The sequence below is a fragment of the Mesitornis unicolor genome, unplaced genomic scaffold, assembly GCF_000695765.1.
Source record: "Mesitornis unicolor isolate BGI_N332 unplaced genomic scaffold, ASM69576v1 scaffold6166, whole genome shotgun sequence".
Taxonomy (NCBI): Eukaryota; Metazoa; Chordata; class Aves; order Mesitornithiformes; family Mesitornithidae; genus Mesitornis; species Mesitornis unicolor.
This window is the reverse complement of record NW_010190150.1, coordinates 12768-26783: the sequence shown is the minus strand read 5'-3', so window position 1 is coordinate 26783 and position 14016 is coordinate 12768. Positions and strand designations below refer to the sequence as shown.

General features: G+C 44.0%; 1 protein-coding gene across 1 annotated transcript; it reads right to left on the bottom strand.

The window, feature by feature from the left end:
- Nucleotides 1-123: 123 nt before the first annotated feature.
- On the bottom strand, nucleotides 124-10225 carry ASB4 (ankyrin repeat and SOCS box containing 4). Its single transcript, XM_010186306.1, has 5 exons — nucleotides 9947-10225; nucleotides 6776-7075; nucleotides 3711-4201; nucleotides 1957-2070; nucleotides 124-312 (listed from the first exon to the last, which is right to left on the bottom strand). Exons 1-5 carry the CDS (start codon nucleotides 10155-10157, stop codon nucleotides 124-126), a joined length of 1305 nt encoding a protein of 434 aa, XP_010184608.1. The 5' UTR covers nucleotides 10158-10225.
- Nucleotides 10226-14016: the final 3791 nt, after the last annotated feature.

The window sequence follows — 14016 nt, the reverse complement described above, 5'->3', positions numbered from 1 at the left end:
GGGAAAGAGAGCGGCTCTGAGGAGAGCCGGTGAATCGCAGCCCAGCTTCAGGCTGGCCTGGACTGCAGAAAAGCAAAGGGCTGCATTAGGGTTGTGCGTTGATCTCCAGCACCTCGCAGAGGCTCAGTAGATTACTCCCTCTGGTTCCAGCAGCAAGTACTTCTTCATGGACGGGGGGATGGTGAGCAAGGGGACTCCTCGATGGCACCTTTCCGACAATGTGGCCCGAATAGCACATCTGCTCAAATGCATGAGTGACCGTGGTGAATTGCTGCACGCAGTGAACAAAGAGTCATAGAAATCCTGGTGCCGCTGTCAAAAAAAACATAAGCGTGTTTTAGGGCAATAAGGCTGTTTTCCTTCCCTCCCCTTCCCCTGCCACATGCAGCCCTTGGCAGACCACGGTAAAAAGCACAGCCAGCTATCAGGTCCCTTGGAGGCACACCCAGCAGCAGGGACTCAGTTTAGCCAAACGCCTGCACAGAATTCTTATTCTTGCCTCAAAAATTTAGTGCTAAGTTAAGAGCATGCTGAAGTCCTTAGGCTTGGTATGTCGTATATCCACCAGTTTGAGGTGGGAGTCCCTCTGTGGTGTTCGTGCTGATCCGAACGGACGCTGCAGCCAGCTCAGGGTCAGTGCAGGACGAGCTAAATCCCCTAAACCTCACGGCGGGGCAGCGAGGCAGCAAAATGACAGCATTACTGGAGAGGTCGCTGGGCCTGCGAACGGCCCCCTAGTGGCCTTTCAGACTAAATAAAATTGCATCCCCACGAGAAGAAAAGTGCAGATGCTTACAGATGGTGTTTAAATAAAAGAAGCAAACAGTAAATACACGTGGCTACGCGTGACTTGACTTGACTTTATATTCTTGCTGCTTGATAGATCCGGTTACACTTTTTTCCAATACACATCATGTATTGAAAAATACAGATTTGTGTCAACAATTTTTCTTCTTCAATTTCACGTCAAATTTGGCAAACAGCTTTGACAACTAAAATGACAATCTCAATAACAAAATAGAGCAACTGTAGGCTTTTCCAGATGAAAGTGTTTCAATATTTCAGGTTAAAGTTTTTGTTTGGAGAAAAACATTTCCTTTCTAATCACACTCATCGCTCAGCATTAGCATATTTAGGTGAAAAAGAACCTTTAACATTTAATTTTGTATTCACCCAAAATGGTTTCTTTTAATTTTTTTTTTCTGAACAAAGCAGACCTGAAAAAACAGTTACTCTCACAGTTCCTCCGGCTGTGTAACTCTGCATTATAACACAGATGGGTTTTCCTAAACATCACTAGCAATGAATAGTAGATATTGCTGCACTTAACTTCAGAACTGATTTGAAAACTTAAAAGAAACATTATTAATAAAAAACTGGAATATTTGGACTATGCAGATTTCTGAGGTAAAGGGATAATTAAGTCAAAGCCTGTAGTTTGTCCCACAATTTTGCCTTTTGACATATTTTCCTCTTTGATCTCTTATTTTTCATTTAAACTCTCCCTTGTATTTGCAGCTAACCAGTCCTGCTCACAGAAACCTGACCCATGCAACAGAACCTAAAGATATATAGTCACTCACATGTAACACAGTACTTTTAAAACATTTACTGACTTAAAAAAATTAAATATACTCATTGACAGATCTGAAGAAACACCAATGACAGCCAGAATCTTTGCACTTGATGGGTGCAAGTGGCGACAGTTGAGCTCCTGCAGTATCCCGGACAGGAGGTGCTACAAAGCATAATTTTGCAATGAAAATTTCTCAAAACTGTGTCTTTTTGTCAGTGAGTGATTTGCTTTTGTCAAGTGTGTGACATTAAATGGGGAAATCCCAAATCCTCTGAGATGTTCTTCTCTTTCAAAAGCATTCTCACTTACATCTGGCCAGATGCAGAGAATGCAAATAATGAGCTTGGATTTAACTCAGTTGCTACTTGTTAAGAGCTTACCTCAAAGACGTCATCGGGTATGGCTGCTTTCCACTTTGATGTTGATTTGATGTGCTCGTAGCTGTTGATGACAACCTCCACAGCCCTGGGGTGGGAGTGACAGGCTTGTAGCACCTGCAGGCAGGATGCATAGAGACTATGAGGACCACCGAGAAGCTGGGGCTAGCCTGGATGCTTGGCACTGTGCAATGACACACTGAGGCAGACACAGCCAAAGGATTACGAGAGGACAAGGTTGGAGATGCAGAAGCCACCACATCTGTGCTGCTCAGTGCAAGTGCAGCAAGAAACCCCAGGCTCACCCATGGTGGAGCTGTGCACACCCCAGTTTAACACCATTCAGAAATTCTGGCGTAGACCTCCAGAGCAGTGTAGCTTGCTGATGGGGGGAGCTTTATCATCTGAATCTGGAAATAACTTATTCAGAGCTAGGTCGACTGTCTCAACACCAGGCAAAGTCATGCACAAAGTCCTTACTCCAGGTCATGCAGCACAACAGGAAAAAAAGCCCATAATATGAGTAAAAAAAGTATTGTACAGGAAAATTTAAAGGAAGACTGGGAGATAACACAACTCAGAAGTAAGGCTTTCAAGCCACACAAGGCTTCAGAAACAACTGCTCTGCTCAGTAACTTTAGCTCAGTGGGAATAAAACTAAGTCTACTGTCACTCAGACGCCTGGAATAACACTTTGCATTCACACCGTATGAGGCACAATTTTGTCCCACACAGTAGACAGGCTTTCACAAACAAAACTGCAGAACATCCCTCTGGGATAAATATCATCCTACTTATTTTACAGACGGCAAATGATGGTTTGGAAGGGAGACCCACTCCATGCAACAGGAGAAAGGTGGAGGCAGGAAGAGGAGATCCCAGACCTGGCTCTCAAATGCACTCCAGGAGACCAGACAGGGCCAGTTCATCCTGGGCTCAGGGGGGCACAACCAAAAGTTTGGCATTTTATTCAAAGGCTTCTGGTTGCTTGGCTTGTTAAAAATTTTTATATAAATTAGAGGAGCTGAAAAATGTTGCGCGGGGCACAGAATGAGAGAGAGTAAGTCTTGACTGCAGCAAGGTTTCTTAGTTGCCTGATATCAGCAGTCTGTCAGTGCCTTTTGCTTTGCAGACCTTCAGAAATTCTTTAGGAAGGATCCTGCAATTCCTTTTTTCTTTTTTTTTTTCTTTTTCCTTTCATCAATTATGAGCCCAGGATCAGCATTTCCCCTTAATTTCTCACATTTTCTGGGAATGAGCCAAAGCTTTACTGAGATCTATTTTGTTGGAATAGATTTGAATAGATTTTTAAAGGCCAGAAGTGACAAACTGAATCAACTGGTCTGTCTCCAATCTTTCGTAGATGCCATGAAATATGCATTTTGTATAAACCAGTTAAGCCTGTATGGAGCCAGGTTTGACAAAGGCATGTAGGTTTTTCTGAAATGAGAAAGTGAATCAGCTCTGAAAAATTAGGCTTGAACCAGCATTTAGAGTTTGGGTTTTCGGGTTTGTTAAGAATAAAAATGGGATCTGTGTCTGGTTTCTGGCATTAGTAACTGTAATTTCACTTCAGTTAAAAGATACAACTCTTACAGCAGGCTGGCTTCACAAGGTTTTGAGCATCCTGGACCCACAGTTTACAAGACTCCAGCAAATCCAGATATCACCAAACCCTGAAGTTTGGATCTCTCATCCCATTCCTGTTCAAGACATCACCTCTCCCCACATCCCTACTGTAGAAAGCCATCCTTAACCTTGTGGAATTGCAGCGGATATATCCTAGCTGCTCCATGATTCAGTAGCAGCTGGTAGCAGATGTCAGGCTGGGCAGCTGGCCGCACAGATGTCACTTTTATGATGTACTGTAGTGGTGCACAGCCATTGACATCCATGATGTTTGCTTCTGCTCCTGCCTCCAGCAGCATATGCAACAGGACGTGGTCACAGTTCCAGGCAGCTTTGTGGAGTGGTGACTTGAAATCCTCATCACGAGCATTCACCTCAGCTTTATAGTCTAGGAGCATCCGACAGATGAGGTGGTGATCTGGGCTGTATATCTGATCCTTATAGTGCAGGGCCCAATAGGCTGCACAGGCCAGGGGAGTCTCCATGTAGGCATTGAAAGCATCAACGTGTGCTCCTTGCTCCACGTAAAAGGCCACAAGCTCAGGGATACCCAAACGTGCAGCGGTGTGCAGAGGAGTCTCCTCATCTTTGTTGTTTGTTTTTATGTTCACATTTGCTCCTGCCAAAGAAAGATGAAGGGAAAAAATGAAGGCAATGAAGTCCCGGTTTGGCCATCTCTCTACCCAAGGAGAAGGCGAGGGTGGGCAACTGGCATGAAAGATACATGTGGAAATACAAATAGCTAAGGACATGGATTCTGCATTTCCTAAGCCTCTGGTAAGCCCTTACGAACTTCAGGTTCTTCAGATGTAATAGCTTGGCCTCAAGATGGCAGAATACCTCATCAGAACACTCAATTTTGGCACAGCATGAAGGTCTATATATCTCTCTCTGTAAAATGCTTTTTCCTATAAATTAAGAACTGCAATAAAAAAGAGAGAGCTCTACTCCGACTCCAGAGAATCTCTCCGGTCAAATATATGCTCAGATAGGGACATTCCTGCAGCATCTCATTAACTGTGAGCCTGGAAGAAAGGGCAGTTTATTATAGATCCATAGATCATATATATAGAAGAAAATAAACCCACAAAAAAACCCCAAACAAACAAACAAAAAATATATTGCCAAATCCCCCAGCAGAGGGATTGGATCCTGTTCCCAAACTGTTAAGGGGACTGGTACGACGGCTCTGTTAGTGCCCAGTGGCTGCCGCAGATGAAACAACAGCACCATCTACTGAGGAGCCCATCGAGCCGCCTTCCCACTTTCCAGCTAGCAGCAATTTGCTTTAAAGAAATGCAAAGGACTGCACGAATAATACTGAGCACCGCTTATGAGAAAAGAGGGCAGGCTGGCCAGACCCCATTCCCCAGAGCAGAGCAGAACTGCAGTTAAACTGCAGTGGGGCAAGGGGCTTCTCCAGAGCTGGAGGGTGCTGATGTCCGTGACCATGGCTGGGCAGACAAGGGCTCCTAAGGCCTTGGCAAATGGTCATTAAAGTACTTGTTCAAGAGCATGTGTGCACTGTGTGGCCAGCCCTCCTCTCTCCAGGTTCACAAAAACCCTTAGGTGGCCAAACTTATACCAAGACTGAGGTGTAAGGACAGGGAGGAAGGAAGAGGAGTCAAAAATTACCTCTGGGCTGGAAAACCTGTGTGCTAATAGTGTTAATCAATGTTGAGTGTTAGTCATGTTAGATGTCCATGAGAGCATCAGCAATCTAAGTTTGGAGGTGGTAAACAAATATAGGATTTGTTATGCTGGGCTGGCAAGGTGCCCTAACCAGAAGTCGTTAAACTGCATTTACCTGAGTTGACCCAATGTGACACCACTGAGTGGAGATGGCAGAGTAGGAGAAAAACCTTGGTGCAGGGACATTAACCAAAACCCTGGCTTTCAGCTGTCGGGTGGTGCTGTGATGTGTATGTGTACACTTGCCACATTTTGCTCCAGACCTTCCCCATTCTGCTTGGAGTCTCTGTGCTTAGCTTATATGGAGATTTGAGTTTACAGAGTGCTTTGGGGTGAAGTGTGGCTTGTAAAGTATTCTGTTGCTGATGGGTGGGTGGAGAAAGCCTGCAGAATACATTCTTTCATTTGCATTCATCCTATGCTACATTTTATAAGACTACATTTCACTTTTAATCTTTTCCATGGTAGCAAATTCAACTCCTGCTGTCACGACTGTTTGCTTTGGGCAGGATATAACTGGCAGCACTTATTTTCCTTTCTACCAAACAAAATAATATGTATCTTTTCAGCAGAATACAAGTGATGTGGTTATTCATTTGGGACTGCAGATTGCCTTGCCCACAAAACATAGTTGGGCTTTGCATCTCAGGAAAAGCCTTCAATAATAACACATGTAGCTAAAAAAAACAACCCAAAAGCATTTGCATTCGCTATGGCACAGTGCGATAAACAGGGGAATCTGTTTGTAGCTTAAGACTTGAATTGCCTGACTCTGCTGTACCTTTTTCTGTCTGTACTTTACTGTGTCCTGAGTCAAGATCCTTGTGTTCAGGAAACAGTGTGTGACACCAATATATTTATCCAGTAATTATGTCTATGCATAGCTTCATTTGTTACAGATGACCAGCAGCATAATGTATTTTCCTTTGGGAAAAATAAAATCTTACATGATAGCATTTTTCCCCCAATCCCTGTATAGACACAGGAGTTTGGCTGCTGACAAATTAAGAGATGGTATGAAAAACTGCATACAGTTTTTCAAGGCGAGGTCTACAAAAACAAGCAGTTGGAAGCATTTTATGAAATCAAGGAAATTCAAGCAAGAAAGATGAGGAGTGGGGTGCACTTCGATGTGAAAACATCTCAATAGTAGACCTAGATGAAGAAGACAGAAAAAAAAAAAGTAGAGAAATATAAACTCCCTGATTCAGAGAAGCTCTTCTGCTGAGGGACTGACCGAGTAGGTACTGAAATGGGACATAACCCTGGAATAAGGGCCAGTGGCCAGGGAGAGGGAAGGACCGATGGGGTGAGGAATCAGAATGGAAGAAACTCTGACCAAAGAGATGGGGAAAAGGAGCCTGGGGTGAAGACATGAGCCAGCTGTGGATGGAAGGGATAAATACACATGCACTTTGACAAATCATCTCCTAGGAGAAAACACGGACCATGCCCACCATCTCTGAGCATGTCATGAGAGACTCCCAGAGCTTTACCTTACCTCTCCAAACCAGCTGCTGGGCACAAGGCATAGAGGTTCGTGTCATGCAGAAGTGCAAGGGCGCCTGCCCACTCATTGAAAAGCAGTTCAGCTTAGCTCCGTGGTTACAGAGGATCTTGAGACACTCAACATTTGCCATTTCACACGCTATGTGGATTGCAGCTTTTCCATTGGGCCGGCAGTTGATTGTAGCTTTGTGGTTGAGAAGGACCGAAAGACTCTCCAGATGTCCATACATGACAGCCAGATGAAGTCCAGTTGCCCAGGATATTTTTAATTTGTAGCTAGGCAGCCAGTACCCTGTACAAAGTGAAAATGTGTTACCATCCTTGGCGAAGACTTTTCTTTGGACTATGCAACTCCTAAGAATAATTGAGGGGGAAGGATGGGTTAGAGTTTTGCTTTAATTTATGGTAATTTTACCAGCTACAGCTTAATGCACACAAAGTTCTCTCAAGCATAACTCAATTTTCATTAAGCACTTTTACTATGTATGCTGAATAATCTGCTGTTTGGAGAGATAATTCTCATGTAAATGTATTTTGAAGGCAGCTTTTGTTTCTCCTGTGACCTGTGTAGACTAAATCTAAAAAGTATGCTTAGAGCATTTGAAATGCCACCAGATAAAATATATGGGGGGAATGGGATCTTCAGCCTGCCAATAGCTGAACAGAGGTGGCACTGGAATAAGAAGGCAGCATTTATTTAAGCCAGTGTCTCAAAAGATAGCTCATCCTGCTGCTTCTGTATGGGAGATTGCAGGACTGTGCATGGACCTCCAGCAGTGCATCGCACATAGATGACCCCAGGTAACGTGGCTGCAGCTGTGTCACAGACCTCCTGCCAGCTACTGCCCCTGAGGAGCATGGAGAGAGGAGGCTGGATGATAATGTAAATGAGGATCAAGAGCCAAATAGAAGCAGTGACACTTTAACATGAAATTTGGCTCTAAAATGCCTGGATATTTCTCTGAAAATTTGACAGTGATTTTTTTTTTACTTAATAACAGGTGTAAGGCCAAATAACACTTAAATATTTGTTCCCAAAATAGGACTACATAGTTAATGACTGCACAGAGACAGTCTCAGAAGTGATTACTATAATCATTTGGTTAACAAAAGTAAAACACAATAATAATGTGCAGAAGGGCAGGAGAAGCCAAAAACTTAATCTTTTCTCTTTTTTTTTTAGATACACCAGCTGCATTTTAGCTGAACTGTGCCTGGGTTTGATTTATCTATTTGTCCTTGGACAAATGCCTGGTTGAATACTGTTATCATCTAAAAGACACAGAAAAAATACTAAAGGTGTATAATGAGGTCAAATTAATTCAGACCTTCATTTTTGAATGACTATTTGTATATAGTTTTTCAACCTTAATGTCATATGGATACAGTTTTTACAGTATTTATGTGTGTTGTATTAGGCAGAAAGAAGGTGGAGAGGAAGGAAAGAGGAAAAAGATAAAAAAGTGCTGGTGGCAGGGAGAAACTTGGATTAAAGTCTGCCTCTGCTACTGCAGGTGAGCTGGGCTCACACATGCTGAGAGAGCATCTCCCACGTCCTCTGCCCAAACCCATAGGTATCTCTGAGCCCAGAGGGATGAGGACCAGGTGCTGAACAGAAAGCAGATGTGGGCTCCATGGGAGGCCTTGTTTCTGTGGTTAGAAACATGAAAAAGCCAAAAGGTAAACAAGGTCAGTGTCCTTTGGAGCCCTCAGCCTCTTTGGAAGAGAGGAAGCAAAGGCACTCTGTCACCCATGACAACTCCTTTCCACTTCATCACTTTGGGCTGAGGCAAAGCTCAGGGTGTCTGAATGGTGGGATGGTGGGGCTTAAGTTTTCTGTCCTCTTCCTCCTCAGTGTAATCCTCCTCTCATAACACAGTTATCTGTGACTCAGAATAAATTTGCAGGAGGGTTGACAGAGTTCCTCCTGCCTTTCAGACAAAGTGAATACACTGCTGTGATTTAGGCCATAGGGTGCATTTACCTCTCTACTTTTTGAGGAAAGGAGAGACTGCTCAAAAAGAGACAGGTTAGTGCTTGCAGTCAAAGGACCTACAATTAAGAATCTATGCATTAATCCTGTAGTCTCAAACCACAACCAGAATGCATCTCAGCCTGCTGAGGACAGAAGAAAAGGCATTTTAAGATTCATTCATCATTGACATCCATCACTGTGTGGCTTAGTTCAGACACAGACCCCAAGGGAAGTACATCATGACTGCATCACCCTCACCCTAACAAATTCAAAAGAATGGGAGCCAAACATTAAATTAGAGGTAAACACAGAAAATGAGAAGAGGTGGGGTGTTGTCCCTTCTTTATGCCACAGAAAAAAAGTGCATTTGCTGTGCTGCTGACACTGGCAGTGTGTATCTCCACATGTGACTAACTCTGGTAGAGGCTGATCATTACTGTTTTCTAGATACACACAAAGAGTCTGTTAGCAAGGAGGTCATGAAGTATGTTGATTTTAGCAGAGGGAAAACTTGGTTTATAGCTTTAAGTTGCATGTTTTTGGAAACTCAACCAGTGTCTGGCTGAGAACTGGTTTGGGACTCCAAAACAGATGTCTTTTCTGGTTGTGATATTCCAGATGATTTTTCTGTTTTGCTAAACTAGCACATCCTCACTTTCTGTCAGTTTGAAAGATAAATTTCCTCCCATTCAGCAGCATCCAAGATCCAGAGGATTTTCTTAGCTCTCTTGGGCTAGGGAGAATTCACTCTGCTACTACTGTAAATTGAAAATGGAAGACATTGACTATTTCATGTTTCTAAATGGTTTGCATATGTGACCAGATACATGCAGGAAATGTATATAGCACACCTAGCCTGCATGTGTCTATTCTGGGCTCTGCACCTGAGTTCTCTGCAAAGAAACAGGAAAGGACCCCCCCCCCTTTCTGGACTCCTCTGAAGCTGCAGCAGCTACCTCAGCAGCACGGAGACTCAGGCTGGTCTCAGGCCTTTCCTCCAAAAAGCCCAATGGGTACAGCTGATAAACTCCCCTCCTGTGGTGACCGTGGCCGTATGAACCTACTGGGATGTCACTGCCTATGAATCAGCTTATGCTGCAGCTCCAGAAGAGGCAAAAGGCCACAGTTTTTCTTGAAAAATCACTCAAACCCACCTACCTCCTGGCTGGTGAATGCTGCCACATTTACCTTGTTTGTAAGATGCCAGAACCAGGTTTTCATCTTCCACTTCAAACACTGTATCTACATCTATTTTCTTTTGGCTCAAGAGCTCTTCCAGTGTTTCAAAGTCATTGGACTTCAGGGCTTCAAGAAAAGCCTTTTTCACCAACTTTGCAGCTGCAGCTCGAGTCATTTTCCCCTCCATAATCTCCCCCTCTTTGTAGGTCTCCAGATCCATTTCCAAACAGATTTGCTTGTGCTGTGAAGAGGGGTACACTGAGGTCCCTACAGCAGAGTTGCATGCTGAAGTTCCTGAAGACCAGAAGGTAATTTTATCACTTAGTCATGCTGATCTGCTTGTTCTATTTATATGAGGAGCATTTCAGGCATCGAAATACCACTCTTAGATATCACTGCACCCTTTTTACAAAAGCAAGGACAGACACACTAGCAATAACACCAAAATAAGAGTTATCTCCACAGACTTCATATTCATTAAGCATCATTAACCATATGGTTACCCTCTGCTCCTACCATACACTTACATTAAAAGACACTAATTACAAGTGTTGTTTCTCAGCTGGAGAAACACATTTCCTTTCATAGTTAGCCATGTTCTGGGGTGAGCTCACACACCACAGAGGCCTTACATGTCAATTAACTCACGACCAAGCACAGGAGGACACAGTAGTTCACAGGCACTTCTTCCCCTGCACATCCTTCATCTAAATTCAGACCCTCTCCTTCACAACCTCATAATCCACTGAACCCTTCCTCCTTCCTCCCATTTCCTTCTCTTTTTGCTGGTCCTGTCTCTGTGTTGATAGCAGTCTGCAATGATGCAAACACATGTGCTACTGCCAAGCATCACGCAGAAGTGGTTCACACCTGCACCCACTTGGGCTGCTGGATGATCATAGCTAGAAGGAGACTATCCACCCTTGATTTAAACCACCCAGCAAAGTGGTCACCACCACAACCATTAAGAAGAAATTTTCATGTTTGTCCTTCCTGGGAGCTTGGCTGCCAAGTGGGCTGATGGGGAAATGTGAGCTAGTTGATACACTGGGAGTTGGAGCAGCCTCTGTGCTCCTAGGGTTTCCAGGAGGGAGGCTCCTCAGACCCCATGAGGACCTGCAGGACCCCATCCATGGGAATGCTCACCTGCTGTCTCCTAGACCCAGTGTTCAACAAAGGTCTTACAAGACAGCAGTTCATGGAGAACAGTGAAATTTGTGAGTTCCTTCAACTTGTGTACTTTTGGATGAAGAATACTTTACAAAACCTACTTCCCTGAAGTACTGCACTTTGTGATAGACACAGTGGGAAGGAAAATGGCTTGCCCTGGTGCTATAGCTCCCAGGAAACTCACCTAGGTCTCTCTAGGCTTATTTAAGAGGAAAGCCAGCATCAGGCTCTCCATACCTTTACATTCCCTCCTGCATGACTGCCTCCCTCCTACTTTGTTACTTCCAGTAGTGGACAAATCCACTTCATGCTTTAATAAAGGTGTTAATGCTTGTCTGCCATGAGCAGATGATGATGTGAGGGGTCAAGATGTGAACTCCAGATCTTACGGACTTCTTGTTACCTGCACCTTTTTTTTAAACCACTCTATTCCTGAAAAGGCATGGATGCACAAAGCACTGATACGTGGCTGCAATCATTTGTTCACCTCAGCTACAGTTTTCAATTTGAAATGGTCCAGGTTTTCATCTATCATCTTTCATAAATAGTATCGGATGACACAAGGACACTCAATCAAGCTGTATACTGAAAGGACCGTGCCAGTGCATCTCCATGCTGCTCTGCTGCCTGAAGGTTGAGATGCACAAGCACGTTGCTGTAACAGATTACTGCACATCTGCTGATCCATTGTCCTTGCTCTTGGTTGACAAGCAAGGTGAAGTAATTTGTGATGGCTTGGCCCACAGTGAAAGAGAAAGCTGATTAAAATTTCCTTACATCCATCATGGTCCAAGAGGATGCACAGGGACAACACCTCAGACCAGATGATGCACTACAACTTGCTCAGCACTTCGTGTGGCCCTGCTCTGACTCTCACATAAAATTTTCTTAACATTAAATAGCTTAAAATAGAGAAAGGAAACAATTCTAGATACCCATAGCCTTTATAGTTACTGCTTTCCTGTAAGATGAATTTGGGTCTAATCTTGAAAAACCTACTCATATGAGTTCACTGGTGGGTTCAGTGCAATTACACGAAAGATTGATGAAATGGTTTTATGTTTTACATTGACAATCAATCACAAAAAGTTAGGTTGACTTTTTAAAGTGTGACACAATTTTTAATAACAATCTTAATTAATTTGCATGAAGTGTAGTAAAAAGATATATTTAAGAATACATAAATGCTGTTAGTCATTGGTGGGGCAAAGGGACATGTTTTTACGATGCATCTAAATATTTGCTATCTGTGTAATTTCCTACAGACTTCTCACCCACAGCACCACAAGGTGGCAGTTTGATTTTGAAAGTCAAAACTGATGTAATCTAAGCCCCAAGGCTGCCAAATATTCTGAAAATCTCACTGTGAAACAATAGCTCATCACTTGCTTAATATAAATAATGGTATCAGTATTTATGTCATTTATAGGTTAGACTTGAGGCCACTGTGATGTGCACTGTGCACTCACACACTGTAACCACAAAGAAAACCTGTTTTCCACATGTAGGATCAATTGTGTAAATTACCCAGCTAATGCAAAGGCACATTTTTACTGGGGAGCCAAATTCTGCTCCCAAGCTTTGCATCTGCTCCATTCACAGGACAAGCTGTAGGCACACAAACATGGGGATAGGCTGTGTCTGCCTCTCAGAAGTGGTTACAGCAGGTCAGAAGAACCAGGTGTGAAGGGGCACAGCAAGCAAGAGGAGAGCAGACAGTGCTCTTAGGATGCACACTGCTTCCCACATCAGGCGATGGGACTGCCGTCACTGGCCTCAGATGGGCTGCTGGGGATCCTCTCCATCAGGGTTATCACAGGCTTATTCCAGAGGCCACTAAAGGCAAGAGAAGTGTTTCTACTGATTTGGGTGGACCACATCCTTTCCTAGGTTGGGCACCAAGCAGCAGAGCTGAGCCAGGGAAAGCTGCCTGGAGGTAAGTGCACGAGCACCATCGGGGTGATGTTATGAGAAGAAAGGTTGGTGGCACAGGAATTTGAGTGAAAGTCAGAGTCGTGACTGCTTACAAAAGACAAAGACAGCCTAAGGAGAAAATAAGGAAGGATGTACTGACACGCTGTGCAGAGTGTGACTCCTGAGGAGTCAGGGCCCTTCCACTGGCTCTTGCTGATGTGGAGCAATGATCTATTGGCAGCCACATAACTCACAGCAGTGCTGGGAACAGCTCGAGCAGAGTTTTGGAGGTGAAAACCAACATCCTGAGCTCTACTCTGGGGCAGGCAGAAAGCCAGCAAAAGGTGAAATGCTCCAAAAGGACAGTGGTGATGCAATGGGAGCAATGGAGGAGTTGTTCCTAGCTGCAGGACAGAAAAGCCTGGCAGCTCTCTGCCAGTCCCCCTATTCTGCAGCAACCCTGTCTCAAAGTCAGCAGCCATGGGGGTGGGTACGGAGAGCAGTCACAGTGCAGGGTCACCAAGCAGGTGAAGGGAGTTGTCCAAGCAGCAGTAACATGGCTTCCATGAGAAGCAGCCTGTCTTGCTCCGAAACCTTATGTGTTAAGGAGGGAAATGTACTGAACGTCAGATCTGTTGGCCTGAAGCAAAAATCAGATCCTTGAGTTAATCCTGTACTTTCATCTCTTCTGAACAGTGCACTTTTGTAAAAATACTCTTGCAGTGGTGATCCCAATCCCCTCGCTTTGCTGTGTCCCTTACAGCCCCTGCAGCTTCATGTCTGCCGCGCTGCTGCCTGCAATGTGGGCAGTGTCACCTCGAGTAGCCCCTGGGTTGCCAAGCTTATCCCATGTTTCTTCTTTACAGCTCTCAAGTGGGATTAAGAACAGCCCTCTTACTTATTCATATCACACAACCTTTTGCTAATATTAATATTGATTTTTTTTTTCACTGCTGTACTTCTTTCCGACTGCTTTAGCCATTGCTATATTTTAT